Here is a 19,879-nt window from a genome sequence, read left to right as displayed (position 1 = left end):
GTCTCCTCCATTATCAACATCCCCCACCAGAGCGGTACATGTTCCAACTGATGAACCTACATTGAGATAATCGTCCTAAGTCCATAGTTTATATTAGTGTTGCTTTTTGACTTATAATTTTTCTCTCTCTGCTTATGTTAGTCATCTGTTCTCACGCGTTGTCCACTTTTTCCATTAAAGTCCTTAGCATATTAATAATAGCTTTTTTTAAAAATTCCTGATCTGATAATTCCAGCATTCCTGCCATATATAACTTGAATTCTGATCTCTTTAAACTTTTTTTCTTTTAGTATGCCTTGTAAGTTTTTGAAAGTAAATATGATTTACTGGATAAAAAGAACTGTGGAAATAGATAGACCTTCGTGTTGTATTGGTAAGCCGTGGGGCGAGGGGAAGATTTCTGTGGCTCTGTGGTTCGGTCTCAGTCTTTTAAGTGAGCCTGTGCCCCTGAACTGTGACCTTTACCCATGCGTCTCAGTTTCTTCCCTCACTTAGGTGGGGCAGGATGACTGGGAGGGTTGGAGTTGAGTACATCTCTTCTCTCAGGTACGTTAGGCTCTGGTAAAATAGCGTCTCCTGAGAGCAGGCCCCATTAATGAGAAAGAATGCTCTACGTGTTTCAGAATGGTTCCTTTCCCGCCTCCCTCTTCCAGAAGCCTGAGATGACTTTTCCTGGATGCTCACTGCAAGGTCCTGGTAGAACTACTGGAGATAAAACTCAGAAAAATTGAGGTGGGAGTGCCACTATGACTGGGTGCCCCTGGAGTTTTTAACTCATGGACTTGCAGTATGGAGCCTCCAGCTATCTGTCAGTACAGTTTCGGTTTTCCTAAACCAGCCCTGATTCCCACAGGGTTCTGCTCCTGGTTTCTGCTCCAGCAAGTTATGATTCTCTGTACCCTCCTATTTTTCCAATTTGGGGGGACATTCGTTTGCCCTCTGACCTCACTTCACTTCTCTGATGGATCTAAGAAGAGTTGTCGATACTTCAGTTCAGCTTTTTACTTGTTATTAGGACACAGCAGCAACTTCTAAGCTTCTTACATACAGGACCAGCAACCGGAAGTATCCTGTAATCATTGTTAAAATCTTGTTTTCCAAAATTTTTCTTCTTGTATACTATAATAAGTATGTGCTGATGATAGAGGATATTTCTGATTTTTTTTCAATGCGAATACATCTTAAATTTTTGCTTGAAGTATATTAGTTGCTGATTTATCATAGGAATCCTTTGTTACGTTAAGAATAAATCCTCGTATTCCCCCTTGGCTTTTAATAAGTATAAGCGATAAGTTTTGTCAGATCAATTTGGCATCCGCAAAAAAGAGTGTGGCTGTAGGAGGTGATGGGAGGATGTGGGATGACTTTGAGGGAGGGAACGGGAATAAGGGATATATAATTAGCATTGTACCTACATCTTGAATCTAGTTTTCTTGGTTGTGCTTTTTACTCTCATTGGTTTGGTAAATCATAAGGCAAATAGTATACTAAATCTATACAGTTAACTCCAACAGCTTTTAAAAATATCATTAAATGTCCAGGTCACCTTGTGTATGTCATACTGTCTTTCAGTTTTTGACTAGTATCCTCAAATGAAGCCTTTCTTTATCTGTTGCAGTGGATTTTTATATCTTGTCTCTGATCTCTTATATACTTTTTACTGTAAATATAATGGACTTACTCTTGTTTCTTCTATCATTAGTTGTTTTCTTCTGTGTTCTCTTAATCTCCCTATTTATTTTCTTAGCTCCCGAAGAGAATTATTCAGTTTATATCCCCAGGGCTCATAATGAGGTACTCAGTAGAAATGGAATTGGTTTATAGAAGAGTTAGGAAAGTAATTTAAGATTTTCTCTTTATTGAGATGATCATTTTCTTAACAGCTATTCACTGCTTGCCAATCCTAATCTTTTATATTATGTGCCTACCATATAGGTATAGATCTTGGGTTATTGCTTAGATACATATTAAAGAAATATGTATTCTTTTTCTAGAAGCTTACAGTGATTGTTAATGATAGCTTTTCTTTCCCCCCAAATGTCAACGTGTGTTTTAGAGAAGAATGAACATTTTAATGTAATTTGGAAATAATTTTAAAGTTATAAGAATAGTATAGAGAATACTAATATGTCCTTACATTCACCTATTGCCAACATTTGTTTTGTTATTTGGTACATGATTTTTGTTTTCAGAAACATTCAAACATAAGTTGTATACATCATGGCCATTTACCCGTACGTATTTTCTAATAATAAGGATATGAGAGACTATATTTTTCAAAAGCCTTCATTTAAATGTCTGGAGAAAATCAGGGCCTATGTTTATTTATCTAAAGCATCTGATAGAAAGACTGTTATAACAAAATTGAACATCGGATAGAAGTTTGCAGAGCAGAGTTAGAGTGAGGATCATAGGAAATAGTTTTCAGAAAAACCTTTATTTATTTGGATTAGGTCACTGTAAGATGTTCCAAAGGCACTAGGTGAACAGTCTGATGCTCCTGTGGGCACTTACAGTTTATTAGCAGCATTAATGAAATTTTCACTTCCAGTCCATTCTGGCAGCAAATAAAGTTTAGATGGAGGTGAGGACGACTAACAACCTCCCCTTCCCAGTTACCTATCTTCTTCATAGTTCTATTTTTCCTTCATCTTCAGATTCTTATATTTAATCTTTCTTCCTATTCACCTAAATCTCTCCTCTGTTTGACGTCTCGTGAATTTCTGGGTAGAATGCTCGGATTTCAGAGTCATGTATGACAACTACAAAAGCTGTAAAATGCCAAGAATGTTTTCAATTTAATTCTCTCATTGAAAAGGGAACAATGGCTTTATTTTACTCAATATAGAAAAAAAAATTAGCTTTGTTTTTTTCAGTTTCAGAGTCAAATGATGAGATCAGAGAGTTTTCTCCAAAAAATGTCATATACGAAAATGACTCATCCCAGTATCTGATAAAGGAAAGAATTCTGAGCCAAGGCCCTGAACATTCCAGTTTGAGAGGAGGCTGGAAATGCGAGGACGTTACCGCGATGCTACAAAGAAATCAGGGATGTGTCAGGCAAGTGACAGTCTCTCACCAAGCAGCCCTGTCTCAGCATAGTATCAGCACCGTGGAGAGGCCCTACGGATGCCGTGAATGTGGGAAAACGTTCAATCGGCGCTTTTCCCTTGTGTTACATCAGAGAACTCATACTGGAGAAAAACCGTATGTGTGTCAGGAATGCGGTAAAACCTTCAGCCAGATCTCCAACCTTGTGAAGCATCAGATGATACACACTGGAAAGAAACCTCATGAGTGTAAGGACTGCAGTAAAACATTCAGTTACCTTTCCTTCCTCATTGAACACCAGAGAACACACACTGGGGAGAAACCCTATGAATGTCTGGAATGCGGAAAGGCCTTTAGCCGTGCCTCCAACCTCACTCGGCATCAGAGAATTCACATCGGGAAAAAACAGTATGTATGTAGGAAATGTGCGAAAGCCTTTAGCAGTGGCTCAGAGCTCATTCGTCATCAGATCACACATACTGGAGAGAAGCCTTACGAATGCGTCGAGTGTGGGAAAGCCTTTCGGCGTTCTTCACACCTTACTCGACATCAGAGCATCCATACTACCAAAACCCCCTACGAATGTAGCGAGTGTAGGAAAGCCTTCCGTTGCCACTCATTCCTAACTAAACATCAGAGGATTCATGCTGGAGAAAAGCTCTACGAATGTGACGAATGCGGTAAAGTTTTCACGTGGCATGCATCCCTTATACAACATATGAAAATTCACACGGGAGAAAAACCCTATGCGTGTGCCGAATGTGGCAAAACCTTTAGTCGGAGCTTTTCCCTCATTTTACATCAGATAACTCATACTGGAGAGAAGCCCTATGTGTGTAAGGTGTGCAATAAATCCTTCAGCTGGAGCTCAAACCTTTCTAAACATCAGAGAACACACACTCTCGAGAACCCCTACGAGTATGAAAAGTCATTTAATTACCACCCGTTTATCACTGCACACCAGGGAATTCACACTGTAGAGAAAACCTAAGACCGTATGGATAAAGAAAATAGCAGCTAATGCCTTACTTTGACTTCAGAGCCCTGTGTGAATGTGTTGAAATGTGAGAAAATGTGGTCCCTACTGCATTCAGTATCCTGGAGAAAAACCCCAGGAATATGTGGGGGGAGCCATTAAAGCTGCTCTTTCTTTTTGTAATACCGGAAAGTGAAGTCAGTCAGTACCGAGAAGATCTTCATCGGGTAGGGTTCCCTTACTGTACATTAACGAATTCCTCCCAGGAAAGAGATGCATGTTCAGTCCAAGCGAGAAAGCTTTTAATTAGTGGTCTGTTCCCATTCGGCGTCTGTCATCCCAAGTAGGATGGAAGGCATGGGTCAGGGCGCCCTTTTTCCTGGACAGCAGAAACTTCGCGATGAAGCAAAGTTACACAAACAGTGGTGTGGGAAGGCCTTCATGTTTCATGCAGTATTTATTAAATTTTAAAATACTTTTCTAAGAAGAAAAGGCAGCCCTATAAATGAACTGAATATAGGTTGACCTGCAATATTTGAAACCTGTGAAATCATACAGGGGGACAAGTACCGTTGTAAGACGTGTAGGAAAATCTTAGCATCCTGAGAAGTCATACTGGAGGGAATCAGTGCGGGAATGTTTTTTTAGGGGGAAATATCTGAGAAAAGAAAGCTATTAATAAATCTTTTGACTTATAATAAATTAGTACTTGCTGTTTTTCCCACAGCCTGTGTGATTCTGAAAATGCAGTTACCACAGTATTGACACTGATGGCGAAGAGCAGTGTGCTTTTGTGGAAACACAAGCATAATCATAGAAACATTTTTAGGTATCTTTTTAACTTTGAGACAGTGTTTGGATTTGAGGTTATGCTAACACATGTATCCTCGAATCTGACTAGATGAGTCTTACTCAGTTGGAAATGTAAATAAGGTACACCACAGGAAAATGCCAAGGTAGTTTTCCTCTTGCGGCATTTACAGTGAGAATATTTCTTTTGTAAGCACTTTTTTTTGTCAAAATAAATCAGGTTTTTTCACTTTGCGTGGATACCTTGCCCATTTTTTAATGTTCCAGTTAAAGGTTTATATTCTCTCTGAAGCATCTGCCTGCCTCTTGGAAGACCCTCCCTTGCATCTAGTATATGTACTATGCAATTTAGTGCTTGAATATGTGCCTCATTTTTTTCATGTCTGTAAATATTTCACAAAATGAGGTTAGCATTTTTTCTTTCCCACTCAGTGTAACAGAACACATAGCTGTCGCCTAACAATTGCTTTTCTAGAATTACCCAAAGCCTCTAACTCTACCAGAAAAACTTGTACAACTCCTCCCTTTCCCACAGTGTGGCCAGCATTATCACTCCCTGACACCATGCGGAGCATTTCTTTGGTGAACAAGATGTCCTTGTCACTTCACAAGTTTGTAACTTTCAGGGATGTGGCCATCGACTTCTCTCAGGAGGAATGGGGCCAACTGAACCCTGCCCAAAAGAACTTATTTGGGCATATAATGACGGAGAGCAACAGGAACCTGGTCTGAAGAGGCTGCCATTCCTCTAAATGCAGAATTTGAATTTCAGTGTCTGCTATCTCCATGGGAATGTTGGGGTGGGCTCTAAATTGCCTGGCTGAAACCCTCATCTCTGTCCTTGAGGACATGATTTTAAATTGGTAGAAGTGTTCTTGTTCTTGTAACAGCTTCTCTTTACTAAGGTTGGGTCTAAAACTGAGAAAAACTAAGGTTTTGAAGTGTCTACTTTCTCCCTCTTAAAAGCAGAACTTTCTATTTCTAAACCAAATATGAGCTCCTTATTGGAGCAAGGGAAAGAGACATGGAGAAAAAGGTGAAAAGAGGCAATCAGGCAGGAAGTGTCTTTACAGATAGTCCAGCTCACAAATAAAGTACCTGCATCTTTTTATCAAAAATAATAATTTTCCCCCCAAAATTCCCTTTATACAACACCATTCTGAACTACATAACATCTAAAAAGTCCTCTCATTTGCGGTAAGGCATTTCAGAAAAGAACAACTATTATTTTTAATTCAATTGACATACAGATAATTCCTAGAGTATACAATAAAGATGTCAAAACACATGCCACTGGAAAAAGAAAGTGAACAGTTTGTATGTGTTTTTGTTCATATAGTATGCTTTATTTGTCATTGCAAGGTGATGGCAAGGTCCATAGTTGCTTTCTTTCACTTAATTTTTGCTCATACACCTGTTGCATCTTTGCATATTTAAGACATCATTTGTTAGAAGCTATGGTGTTTTCCAGAGGTAGAAGACAATGTTGCCTGTTTTTTCAAGATGAAATTCAGTTAACAATAGCTAGACACATTGAGCTGCAGAGAAAAGTTGATGTACTTTAAATTACTTATGTAATATTTTAGTTCCAATTTATATTATACTGTTGAGACAGAGAAATGGTGATATGCAGTGACCATCTTAGTACGTGTGAAGGGGTAGACATCCAGTTTGGACATTTTGATCTATGCGATGACATTTATATTTCAGACACAATTTTCTTAGGTTTGCATACACAAGTTGTGTAAAACTTATGTGAAACATACTCAGGAATGCAACTATTATACGTCTGAGACCACTACAGCATTTTATTTGTCGTCGTGGTTATTCAATTATCCATATATTATAAAAGTGTCATACTCCCAATGAACACGTCTATCCTTTACAGAAGAGCACATTAGGTAACCTTTCACACAACACGTGGAACCTTTCCTGGAACATGACTCATTCATTCTATGACAATTTCGGTGTGAAACCTTTTCTGAATTAATTTGCGTTTACCTTGAGTAACTCGTGTGTTCAGAGTGTACAGCAGAATGACTTTCAACATCGGCACACAGAGGTGCGGCTGTCATGCAGTCGTGTCAAATACAGACACATCTGTATTTCCTGTTATCCCTTCAACTGAATGCAGTGTTGTTACTATGAGGTTGAACTTAACTGCTACTCCTAATATTTTCAAAAAGTCTGCGTCTAGATAGGATGCAGTGTTGTGGCGGCAACCAGATAAAGCAGATAAATTACAAAAAATGTTTCTAAAGGCACCATAGAGCTGTGGAAGCAATGAGGGATAAGCCCAAATTCCAGAGATGGGACAGTCCTTCTGAGGTAACTAATAATCACAGGCTATTTCTTTTCCTCTTGTAAGCATTTCCTGATTTGGGATGTGGGCTGAAGATTGGGCTTGGCCCAGGAAAGAGCCTTTGCTGGGGGAAAGAAATGAAAAGTTATAAGGGTCGTTTGAGGTTGAAGTGGCAGATGAGAAACGTGAGAAGCCTCAAACACACAGCTGGTTCTCTCCCATGGGGCTTTTGCTGAGGTTTTGGGCTGTGCTGGAGGCTGGGGAGCGAGGTGAAAAGCTTCTACAAGGAAGAGTGAAATTCCTGCAGTGCCTGTGGTACTTAGGAAAGAACCCACCAGGAAGAGGAGTAACTGCCTGGAATACAGTCGGCCTTGTCCTCAAGCCATTGTCAAGATATGAAGCTGTAAAGGGCAGAAGGCTAAGAAGACTAGCCCTACCAAGGCATCAGATTTAAAAGCTTAGGAGAGTCATATCCAGAATATAAAGGCTAAGTAGAGGTAAACTGAGTCATATTAAAAATTCATTCAGGCTCTGACCTAGCTCCATCTGTGCCTGGACTGAGGCGATTAGCCCCTCAAGCTATCAGAGGAAAGGAGAAACTCTGCTAGAAGGTAACATAACCTGGAGGCCCTATGGTTCTTCTAAACTTTATGTCTGGCATACGAAATGCACTTCTTAAATTACAGGTGAATGTAAGTCATGATATACGTTAGTGTGAATTTCCTATTTGTTAGAAATTGTTATCAACTTGTCCTAAAATAACTCTGGGAAGAAAATGAGACTGTTTTCTGTCAAATTTCATACATGAACTACTACAATAGACTCCTAAACTAAGATTTTTTTTTTTTTTACAACATCCAGTGTGATCTTTTTAAAACAAGCAATTTCAATCTCTTATGAAAGGTTCATAAGGAGCTTCTCATAGCTCTTCAAATGAAAAATAAACTTGTGCCATCACTAGAGAGGTTTTTATGGTCTGGCCTACTTTCCAACCTTGTTTCATATACTCTCCTCCTACCCCCCCGCCTAACAATTTTCCAGTTACTGCCCGCCCCCCCACCCAAATATGCTAAGGTCTGAACGAGGACTTTTGCCTTTGCTGTTCTATGTAGCTCTTTTCGAATCTCCCTTCAGGTCCCCCAATAAGGTATAAAAAGAGCCCATGCCCTTTAGCAGTGTTTTCAAAAAGTTTTCGTATAAAAAGCTGGAGACAGAAAAGGTGGTTGAAAGGCGGTTTTGAAATGAAAAAAAAAAAAAATCTTACAAAAGGTATAGACTCTATATATCCAAAAATAGCCTTAAAAAAATCAATTTACAACTTCAAAGACACTAAAAGCCATACTTGTGATATTTATTAAGAAATTCATGATGGAATTGTTCAATTTAAAAAAAAAATCCACTGAGCTCTGTTTACCATTTAAACTAGAAAACACATAGGTAAAAGACAAAAATTATGACTCAGAAATAACCACATATCATTTTTATATGTTTTTCCAGGACATTTTCAATGTACACATATATTTATAATATATATTTTTATAAAAACATACTTTCATATTTTATAATTGTATTAAAAAAATCACAATATAGTAAATACATCCCCACATATCAATAAATATATAATTACATTTTAATGACTGCATTATATTCCACTTTAGAGACGTAATTTTAGAAAACCAAAGCTGTCACTGGGAATTTAGGAATTTTCCAGTTTTTCACGACAGCATGAAACAGATGACCGTTGTTACTTATACATACTTGAAGGAAGAGTTCTCTTCTAAAAGCTCAGAAACAAATTGCTAGGTTAAGGTTATAATATTCTCACTTTGGACACACATTTCTTACCTATCACGAGGATCTGTATTAATTTACGCTCCCATCACTAGCCTAAAGAGGGACACTGCACCCTCACCAATGCTGGGTCACCTCCCTCCTTTTAACACAATGTAGCAGCATGTGGACCCTGACCATACAAAAGAAATTATATCAGCTTGTGATGGGGAATGGGAGAGGGAGAATATTAATAAACAGTAAACTGCAGTTCTCTTCCTAGTTTCCTTCTGCGTGCCTGTCATGATGGAATATCTTATTATGCCGGGTGAAACTCTAATGCTTAGAAAAAAGAAATTTGATTCGATCCAATTTTTGCCTTACACAGTCACTTAAAACTCATCCCTTATTTTTAAGTTAAGCTTCCACTGAAACACTAAGTAAAAAAATTAACTGAAAAACCTTAAATGTTTAAATGAATAGCTACTATGGGCTAAGTTCTCGGAGTAAAATAGTGAACAATTTAGACAAAGTTCCCATCCTACCAAAGCTCCAGGCAATACTGTGACAGCGTGAAAGTGTTGTTAAAGCAATTACACGGTAATTCACCCTAAAGGATGACTAGGCCGGGTTGAGATCCAGAGAGTGATGAGACGCAGGAGCAAGGAAGGGGGCCTGAGAAGGCAGGTAGGAGTTTAAGCGTGAAAGGTCTTGTAAAAAGATTTTATCTCAAAGAAGGAAAAAACCAGGGGAGGATTTCGAAGTGAAATGTAATATAATCACATGGGTACTTTAGATGGATCCCCCTGAGAGCAGTGTGATGAACAGAGGAAAGGAAAGCAAGATGTAGCAAAAAGTACTGTTCACGGCAGTATTGGTAAAAGACATCTGGAGGGGAAAGAGACTGAAAACATGTTACATCCACATAAGCAAATTCTAAGCAGCTATTAAGAATGAAATGGAATACATACGACATGTACTACATGTACTGACATATGTTTAAAAAGATAATGAAAGGTATGACAATTTTTATAAAACGATATATTCGTATGTACGTAGAATCAAGTCTGAGTGCACACTCATCTACATTGCTAAGTTTCCAAGGCAGTAGAATCTGAGGAAAGGCTTTCTCTTCTCTTGCGTAGAGCAGAGGCTGTTTACACTTTTCTCATATGCATGTATTAGTTTCATAATTAAAAACACCAACAGGAATAATAGAAGGATGCTGTGGTAGCTGCAAAGAAAAGAGTGGAACGAAGTAAGAGCTGAGGGAGGGAAAACAGTCACGAGGCTGCTGCAATGAAGTCAGGTGAGATGTGCTGGGTGAGACTGCCCGAGGCCACAGCGGCTGGCGTGCCAAGACTCCGGTGGGCCAGAACTGGTAGAGAAGTCCAACCCCAAGCAAGCAGAGCACAACTGCCCTTTCTGAATACCACTAAAATGATCTCACACAAGGACAAAGTCTACATTGAATACAAAACAGTTAACTCTACGTGTTTTTTTTTTTAACAAAATTATTGTATTGACTGCATTCGTATACTGCTTTTAAGAAAAGCAATAAGCTTATCTTTCCCATGTAAAAAGATGTCCAGGCATAAGCAGTGCGTGCTGGTCCAGCTATTTAAAGATTTCTTTGAAGAACCAGGATCTCTTTCTCCTACTCCATCCTTAGGCCATTGTTGTCATTCTCAAGGTCACAAGATGGCTCCTTCAACTCTAGGAATAAAAGATTCAAAGGGAAAAGAAAGGGGGATGCAGAAAGGCAAAGTGCAAAAACAGACAGGTCTGTCCCTAGTGATACCATTTTTGATTAATCAGGAATGAGAGATATGGCTACATTTGGCTGCAGGGAGGCTGAGAAGAGTTTTGTAAACAGACATTAGTACTGGGAGCTAAAATCGGGTCACCAGTAGGGAAGGATGAGCTTGTTTAATTGGCTACTAGCAAAATCTGCCACACGGCCAGAAATCAACTCAAGAAAATATCAATAAAGTACTATACAGTCCAGATACTTTGAACATAATGCAGTTAACTTAAAAATCAATAAGAAACTGAAAACCTTACCTCACGTATTGCAAACACATAATTCTAAATAGGTATGGATCAAAAAGTCATAATATTAGACAACACTTAGAATCAAAACCAAATAAGGTGACAGACCAATGTTTTATATAGCCAAAGAAGTGTTTAAAGGACTATTTTTCAGCCGTAAGTGCATATTTTAGAGGACAGAAATAATGAGCTTGGGGTCCACCCTGATACAATGAAAATGGCAACTCCACATTGCCAACAATTACGGGGATTCTCTCCCAGTATGAATTCTCTTGTGTATCATAAGTGAAGAACTCTGACTGAAGGCTTTTCCACAGTGCGTACATACGTAGGGTTTCTCTCCAGTGTGAGTTCTCACATGTCTTTTAAGGGAAGAGGAAACACTGAAGGTTTTCCTACATTCTTTACATTCATAAGGTTTCTCTCCAGTGTGAGTTCTCACATGCATTCTAAGGGATGAGAGACCACTAAAAACTTTCCCACAGTCGTTGCATTCATAGAGATTTTCTCCAGTGTGTATTTTCTTGTGAACTTTAAGGTGAGAGCTTGTGTTGAAGGCTTTTCCACAGTCACTGCATTCATAGAGTTTCTCCCCAGTGTGAGTTCTCTTGTGCACTATAAGGTAAGAACTTGTGCCAAAAGACTTTCCACAATGATGACATTCATAAGGTTTCTCTCCAGTGTGAGTTCTCACATGAGCCTTGAGAGACGTTTTTTGACTGAAAGCTTTTCTGCAGTGATGACATTCATAGGGTTTCTCACCAGTGTGAGTTCTTACATGTCTCCTCAGGGTTGAGGAATCACTGAAGACTTTCCCACATTCTTTACATTCATATTGTTTCTCACCCATGTGACTTCTCTCGTGCAAAATAAGATTAGAAATCCTTTTGAAGGCTTTTCCGCACTGATTACATTCATAATGTTTCTCTCCAGTAGGAGATTGTTCCTGTTGCTTCAGGGATGAATGACAGAAGATTTTGTTTTTATTACATTCACAGGAATTTCCTACCGTATGAAAATTGTTACGTATTGGAAGCATATTCTTTTTGAAGTATATACCATGTTTGGAGCATATGTACACTTTTTGTGCTGTTTGAATACTTTCAAGATGCCACAGCGCTCTATCATATTCATGATTTTCACAGAGCTTCTCACTTACAGAGTTTTTCTCATAATTGTTTAAGATTGAATCGTGCTTCAAACTCTCAATATCTAAGTAACATTTATAACAATGTTTGCTGGTAGAAACTCTCTTCGAAAAAACAAGTTTTGATTTAAGTTTGGAGTTTTCCTCTAATTCATGACAGTCATAGACTCTGTCTTGATATGCTGTTTGCTTTTGGGTAAATGTAACTTGCCTCAAATTACCCTCTGGGATCTTGTGTTGTTTTCTGATCCTATGGCATTCCCAGTCTTCCTTTAATGTAGAAGACCAATCGTCCATTATGAATCTTACCATTTTCACCCCATTGGATGTTTCTTCCCCAAAAATATTCTGCTTAGTTGATTCTTTGGTTTTAATCTGAATCTCCCAGTCTGGATAGGTGTCTTGAGGAATTCTTTTCATAGTTCCTGTCTCTTGACCCAACAGGGAGATCACAGTAGGCTTGCATAACTGATATTCCACCGAGATGAGATTTATATAGTTTTCCAACATCACGTCTTTGTACATACTTCTCTGAGCGGAGCCCAGCATCATCCACTCTTCCTGAGTGAACTCCACGGCCACATCTTTAAAGGTTACCGGTCCCTGTAACCAGGTTACTGGAAATCCAGCCACCTTCATTTCTTCTCCAGTATTTCTCACACAGAAACAGGTAGAGTCTTGTGCAGTCAGAGGCCATACAGAAGATAGGTCAGTATCTGCCATCGTGAGAATCTAAGAGTGGCATCCGCCTGCACATCAGGGTAGAGAGATCAGGATATTTCTTTTCTCTTCTTGTTTCTCTGATCCAGCCAGGGCAGGGGTGCACTTCACTGGGCATCATCCCTGCAGATAAAGAGGCAGGTTCAGATAAAAGAAGAAATGTGGAAATGACCCCAATGGAGTCAAGGTAAAAAAAAAAAAAAAATTTTTATACCCTCCTCCCCTCTCGCTCAGCAAGATCTGACCAGCTTAAAATCTTTACCGGGACTTGTAATGACATGCAATATTGTCAGTTATTCTTGGCCACCATCTAGAACTGTTACCTTAGTTATTTATACTGGCTTCACCTGCAGATTATTTCTCAGCCCTGGGTGGAAGAAGCATGCATCATTAAAAAGAAATGAAAGCTAAAGAGAACCAGTCTAAAAAGGTGTAGTTATTTAAATTTCGTGCATACTTTGCTATTTTTTAAGTTATATTTTTGGAATGACTAAATCTTCCTGCTAAACACAGCTGTTTTAGGCAAACTTGTTTTATATATAACTTGGTATTTACGTGATTGACTTCACATATGGTTAATAGGACTGGTGATTTGGCTGCTATCTTACTTAGGAATTTTAATGGAGTTGTTAAAGGTAGATCTGTGACTCTGAAACAAAAGTTCATTTGATTACCTCCAATTTAATCTCTCTCCCCAAAGTCAGTATTTCCTTTTGATAAATTAGTCTACATAAAACTGGAATGGGATCAACAGAGAAGGATGAACTATGTTCAAGCTTTGGGAGTGAAGCCTTAACAATATTAGATGGCTTAGTTCTTTCCTGAATAATTTTTATAATGGTGTAATATAAAAAAACCACATAACACATAGTGTGACTATAAAAGGCGAATGCTTGAAGACTTTAAGGATCACAGTAAATCATGCAATATTTTATTATGCTAATATTTTTACAGGTCTCTTTTTGAAGATTAACTTTCAAATGCAAGCCTCCTATCTCAGCATTAGACTTCAATAGAGTTCAGTTTCAATGGACAAAATTATGGAATTCACATCTTAATTTAGACGGATAGATCTTTGACAGGTAGGTTTAATGTCTCTATGCCAGCAATGTATATAACTGTTGCTTTAATGTAAATTACACAGAAATAGACTTGTCTGAAAGTATTATTGTAATATACTAAAAAGGGAAAAAGAAGTTTCTGAGAAACAGAAGATCCAACACAGAGATGAGATGAGGGCATGGATGAGGGTGAAGGGAGGTGCCAGTATGCCAGTGTGCCGCATGCCTAATGAATAATGATCGGTCTAGATTGTAGGAGGATGGAAGGCTCCTTGGGATATGTGTTCAGGAAAAGAGAAAAGTGATAAGATTGTATGACAGGTTTTTACCTTGAGGCAAAAGGAATCAAGAGGCACTTTACACAGGTTTAAGAAAACCAAAGCAAATGAATAAAAAAATGCAATGATTAAAAACAGAAAAAGTAAAATATGTACAAGAAAGAAACTTATTATGGTTCACAATAAAGACTATTTTACACAGCTATCATGGTAAAAAAACACTGAGCATAGATTTAGCCAAAATTTGCAAAAGAACTATAGTGCGATACTTGCAATGTAATTACATTGTGATTTAAGGATGTAGGAAAGGAAGGCAGGGTGTGGAAGTAAAAGTAAAAGTTTATTCTCATTTAACACAATAAGTGGAAAAATGTCTCATTGGTGAATAAAAAAATACTGAAGACAGTTGAAAGCTAGAGCTGCTTAAAAATTTGAAAGTGGCTGCCACTGAGAATAAACAGGGGCCTCCTGTTTTATGAGCCTTTTTACATATTAGACTTTTAAAAATGTATGTACTCATTTCTTGGAAAATAAGGAAATTACAGAGAAAATAATTAAGCAATCAAATCAAGAAGTAGAAAAATAGCAACAAAGTAAAAGAAAATTAAAAAACTGACAGCAAAAGTTACTCTAACAGAAAACCAAAATACAAAAACATTAAGACAAAACTAAAAGATTACAAAAACAGCCTAAATCTGTTTCTCTGAAAAGATTAAAGTAGATATATATACTGCAGGACAAATCAAGAAAATAAAGATGGCCCAGATAAATATTGGGCTCAAAAAACAGCTATAGTTACAGCAGTGATTTTAAAAATCACTATGAATGAATAGCATGAAGAACTTTATGTAAACAAACTTAAAGATTTGGATCAGATGAACAATTTTCTAGAAAAACCTAAGTGTCTAAAATTGACTCCATAAGAACTACAAAGCCTAAATCAATCAATTACCCTTTAAAAAAACATTGAATCAGAAGTCAAATATCTATCCCTAAAGATTTTGAGCCCAAAACTTTCAAAGGAAAAACTATTTTTCAGAATAGGAAACAAACAAACAAAAAAGCTGTGCTTCCCAAATTATTGACACTTGAAAAGTCTTTTTAGAATATTACAAAGAAAGAAGACTGAAGTGCAGTCATAATTCGGAACACTGAAAAAGTTCTAAGTTAAATATTAAATTGAATATGGCAGTATAGCAAAGTAATATTATCATATCACATTCAACATGGTTTAACCAGGAATGCAAGAATGGTAGAAAAGCGGAAATGTTATCATTACTATAATGTAATAGTATAATGCACACTCTTGCACCCATCACTCTATTTCGAAACGACCTGGAAGTGACATCATTTGTAAGTATTTCAGAATTTACCTCTGAACAGGAACCCTTCAAAAATCATAAGCAGGATTTTATCACACTACTAAATTAGCAATAATTCCTTAAAATCAAATATATAGGCAGTGTTCAAATTTTTGTTATCTCATAAACGCTTAATTTTCTTTTGACTTATGGTCCAAATAAGATTCATACAATTTTAAGTCTCTTTTAATCTAAAATTTGCCTTAGGGAAATTTTATTACCGTGATGCGATCCATTACTAGATTTAGGCTTATATCTTCTGGAAAAGCCGTTGGATAAAGTAAGACGTGGACCCAGGACACCCCTGCTCCCTTCCCCTACAGATCAGAGTCAAACTCGCGGCCCTGCTCCAGCCCTCTGCGGACCACCAGCAGCTCCGGGCAGCGGGCAACGCCCCCCGCTCACCTGCTCACCACCCGCTTCCCGTTCTCCGGGGTACGGCGGAACCCCGGCCTCGGGGAAGGGCCTCGCCTGTGGCCGGCCCTCCCAGGAGCGCCTCCCCTCCACCCGGCTTCCCGTCTCCTCAGGCCCCTTTCCCCGGCGGCTGTCAGGGCAGGGCCCTCCCTGCACGCAGCGGAACTTAGATGACTGCTGCCCACCTACCCTCTCACTCGCCGCGTCTCCTCCATCGCGTTCACCTGTCCTCGGGATACCTGCCTCTCCGCATCGGAACTACCCGGCCTCCGCGAAAACCGAGAGCGAAGAAGCGATGAGCGGGCAGCGGCGCCCTGAGCCGCGCATCAGGAGGAAGGCGGGGCTCGGAGCTCTCGCGCTCGGCGGCCCCCGGAGTCGGGGGCCGGGACTACATTTCCCAGGAGGCCTCGCGCCGCCTCGCGTAGGGATTCTGGGCCCTACGTCACGGACGCCGTTCTCCGCGGAGGGGCCGCGGCGCGAGACGCGGAGTGTGCGCGAGGGGACTCGGAAGGTGCGTGAGTGGTCGAGCCGGGGGCGCGGCCGTGCGTGAGGGCCCGGGCGCGTGAGTGCGTGTGTGCGTGCGGCGTGCGCGTGCCCCGAGCCGGGGCGCGTGCGCAAGGGGACGGGGGCGCGCGGCGTGGCTGGAGGGGCGCGTGGGCGCGTGGGCGCGTGGAGGGGCGGGAGGGCGGCCGGGTGAGGGGGTGGCCGCGACGCAGCCCAGCCGCCGCTCGTCCTGGCGCTGTCCCGGCGCTGTCCCCGCCCCTGCCGCGCCGCCCTCCGCGGAGGCTCCGCTCCTCATTGATTAGCCGTCGCCGCTGCCTTTGTGACGGGATCGCTTCCCCCATCGCAGCTTCTAGGGGTTCGGACAGGTAGATGCGAAGGTGCCGGGGTTAGTGTGTCTGTGTCCTTGCTTCGTCGTCGGACACGTATCTGTCCTTTTAGCAATATTGCGGTTTGTTAGCCTCATCGTTCTAGGTAGACGGTAAATTCATCAATAGATAATTTTTCTTCTTAGCGGTGATTTTTACCCCTTGCATGAATTACTTTTTCCCCTTGCGTGGTACTTCTTGAATTCACGTCGTAGCGTTAATAGCAAACGTTCCTGTTTTTTTCAAGAATAATGACAACCCCTCGTGTTTGCATGTGCTGTGTGGTGGTGGTTGTGCGTTTGAACCACATATTCTCAGTGATGCAAAAGAAGGTTTCTTCTGTTCCTGCTTACTTTTTTTCCCCTTCCGACTGAAACTAGATGCTTAAAATTTCGCATATGGCCTTTCTAGCAACTGCTGAAAATGATCGTGCTCTTTTTTGTTAGCGTAGGAAATTTCTTAATAGTAAACGCCTTACGTTTCCGAGAAAAATCCAACATTGTTATATTGGGTTTTAAAACTACATACTCTGGTTTCTCTGTTCGAGGATATTGTAGAAGTTTTATGCTACAGCCATTGATTACGTAGGTGGCAGAAAGAGCTGTATAGATTTCTATTTCTTGGTCTAGTCTAAAAGTATTGATTAAAAATGTCGGTCTTATCAATATGTGCAGTGTTTAGGATCAAGCAGGTTTGTGTGTGGCCTTTAAAAAAAACACATCTCTAGCTCCTAGCTTCCTGTTTTTCAGGATTTTTTTTTTATTCTCAGATTAACTGGTGGTGTGTATTGTGTTTTTCCTAGTTTTATTTTTCACCGACATCTCATAAATTTAATTATTTTTATTTTCTCGACACTAGAGTTGTTAAATTAAGATAATTCGTATCATCTGACATCTAGTATGAATGTCGAAGATAAGGTTGACATCAAAATTCCATAGATCCCACCCAAAGTATATGGAGAAAGTAAAGAATTTCAATTCTATCTATACCTTAATAGCAGAATATACTATGTTTAAAAAAAAAAAAAAAAAGAGGGGAGAGACAGGATGTCATCCAGAATGCTAGCTAACACGTTAGTCAGCTTAGAGATGTTCCCTACGATTAACTGTCTACCTGGGAAATAAATAGCACAACTCTTCCCTACCTCTTCTTTTTAAACCACTTCAACACTACACCAGCTTTTCTCTAACCTAAGTATGATCTAATCTGCTCTCTGTTTCATTAAAATTGTCTCTCTGTTTTGCAAAGCCTCTTGAATGGTGAATTGTATACATTTCTGCCTTTTCTTGAAAATTGTTCATTTGTTCTTTCATTCCTTCTCTCAACACATATTTTTTGAGCTCTTAGCAAATGCTAGTCATAGGGCAACGATTTGAAATACATATCATAAATTAAATGAGAAAGTCTGCTTATTAGTATTTTATATAGAAATCGTCGTGACATTCTGCTTAGGAGAATACAGTATTTACATAGAATCAAAGACTACCTGGAAGAGAGATTACAGAATTACCCTTAGTAATTAATTAACTATATCCCCAACATGTACAGGAGATTCAGTTAACATCAGTGAGTTTTTAGTAAAGTGGCTGGAAAGGAAACATCAACAGATTGCTTACTGTTCTCAATAACAAGCACATACTTTTATTAAAGAAAGTCTATTCACAGTGGGAAGAAATTACCTAGTATTAATTTTAACTAGAAATATGCCTGAACGATGAGAAAACTTTAAAACATTACTGGGAAACATAAAATAAAAATAAAAATAAAGGAAGAATAGGAATGAGAACAGTTCTGTTTATAGATTAAATTCACATGTCGAGAAAATAGAACTGTTTCTTTTTTTTTAAGAACCCCCATGCAGTTTGTTCTTTATATTCTCATCTTAAAAATGTTTTGGAAATGACTCATTTCTTCATAACTTGGTGAGGAAATATTTCTGTTAAAGGAAGAATGCTCCTAGAAATGATGGGTTTCCTTGGTTTTTATCACATAGTTTAAATACTGAAAGGTTAGTGGCATATAGTTTAAAAAACATTTTAAGTTTTAAAATGTTTATGTTAAGGAAAAAGAAGTTTCATGTTGTAAAATCTCTGTTTAGTTTACAGTACACTTTCATCTGTAGTATTCCTCATAGCATGTCTTGTGTCAGCCAGCTTTCTTAAGTCTTCTGGCTATTAGAGCTATCCTCTTTTTGAGATTTAGAGTGAGATTGTCCCAATTCTCAAGTGGTTCATTATCTCATAAGAGAGGTGGGCAGATAAGTAGTGGTAGCCTGAGGCAGAGTGCTGAAGTGCTGGCACCATCTGCGAAGTGCAGCATGGGGCAGAGTGCTCGACGATTACTGGCTAAGGGACCACTGATGCTTTCTGGGACAATGGGCAGGCTTCTGGGAACAGGCGGCATTTAAAATGAGGCATAGTGAGAATGGGACAGGTGCAGGGGAGTCAGGGTCGAGAAGTTGTCAGGGCCCAGAATGTAGAGGCCTGGGCCCTCGGGAGCTCGATCAGAGCTGTGCTGTGGAACCTCTTGGGCCTCAGTAGCTTGCGTAGCTTTCTCGCTGGTTCTAGCAGCTTTTATTTTTTATTTATTTTTTTATTTTTTGGGCCCATTTCTGCCCTGGTGGGAGGCTCTCCGAAGATATCCATGCCCTAATCCCCAGAACTTGTGGCTGTATTATCTTATATGGCAGAAGGGACTTAGCAGATATGATTCAACTAAGGACCCGAAAATGGGGGATGACCCTGGATTATTTGGGTGGTTTCCGTGCAGTCACAGAGGTCTTTCCAAGCCCGTCAAAGGAATAGGGAGGCAGAAGGTAAGAGCTGGGACGTGTGACTTCTGAAGGAAGGCACAGAAAGATGCATTGCCAGCTTCCTCCTCAAGCCTGATCCCTCGTCTGAGCTTTTGACCATCCCTTCTTCCTCTCTCTGGCCTCCGGCTCCAGCCACCTGTCTGCTCCTTCCTTCCTCTCAGCCCACGGTCTCCCTCGAGTTTGGCTTTTGGCCGCACCACCTCTTCTAGCTCTGCCCTTGCTCTTCTTTCTTTACCTCCTAGCTTTCCATTCCTGC

The 19,879-nt window shown here is 39.7% G+C and overlaps 2 protein-coding genes across 10 annotated transcripts in view; one reads left to right on the top strand and one right to left on the bottom strand.

Moving 5' to 3' along the window:
• LOC105299539 (zinc finger protein 140) overlaps nt 1-19,879 on the top strand; it is a 78,169-nt gene that overhangs the window by 22,723 nt on the left and 35,567 nt on the right. For 6 of the 9 annotated variants that reach the window (XM_023537387.1, XM_023537386.1, XM_011371343.2 and 3 more), the window contains one exon: nt 2,877-5,071. In XM_023537387.1, coding sequence (XP_023393155.1) covers nt 2,877-4,042 — 1,166 coding nt within the window. In that variant the 3' untranslated portion in view covers nt 4,043-5,071. Of the gene's footprint in view, nt 1-2,876; nt 16,454-16,626; nt 16,812-19,879 lie in introns of those variants that run through there. The other 3 variants (XM_023537388.1, XM_011371346.2, XM_011371347.2) reach the window with 2 other exon arrangements.
• On the bottom strand, nt 11,057-16,324 carry ZNF891 (zinc finger protein 891). The gene is made up of 2 exons (XM_011371345.2): nt 16,132-16,324; nt 11,057-12,951 (listed from the first exon to the last, which is right to left on the bottom strand). The coding sequence occupies exon 2, from the start codon at nt 12,829-12,831 to the stop codon at nt 11,203-11,205; it is 1,629 nt and encodes a 542-aa protein (XP_011369647.1). The 5' UTR covers nt 12,832-12,951; nt 16,132-16,324; the 3' UTR covers nt 11,057-11,202.

This window comes from Pteropus vampyrus, unplaced genomic scaffold (assembly GCF_000151845.1).
Source record: "Pteropus vampyrus isolate Shadow unplaced genomic scaffold, Pvam_2.0 Scaffold189, whole genome shotgun sequence".
Taxonomy (NCBI): domain Eukaryota; kingdom Metazoa; phylum Chordata; class Mammalia; order Chiroptera; family Pteropodidae; genus Pteropus; species Pteropus vampyrus.
This window is presented reverse-complemented; position numbering and strand designations above follow the sequence as displayed.

Bases quoted from the DNA above. Each gene is read 5' to 3' on its own strand.
- ZNF891 (XM_011371345.2), bottom strand. From the start codon at position 12,831: ATGGCAGATACTGACCTATCTTCTGTATGGCCTCTGACTGCACAAGAC.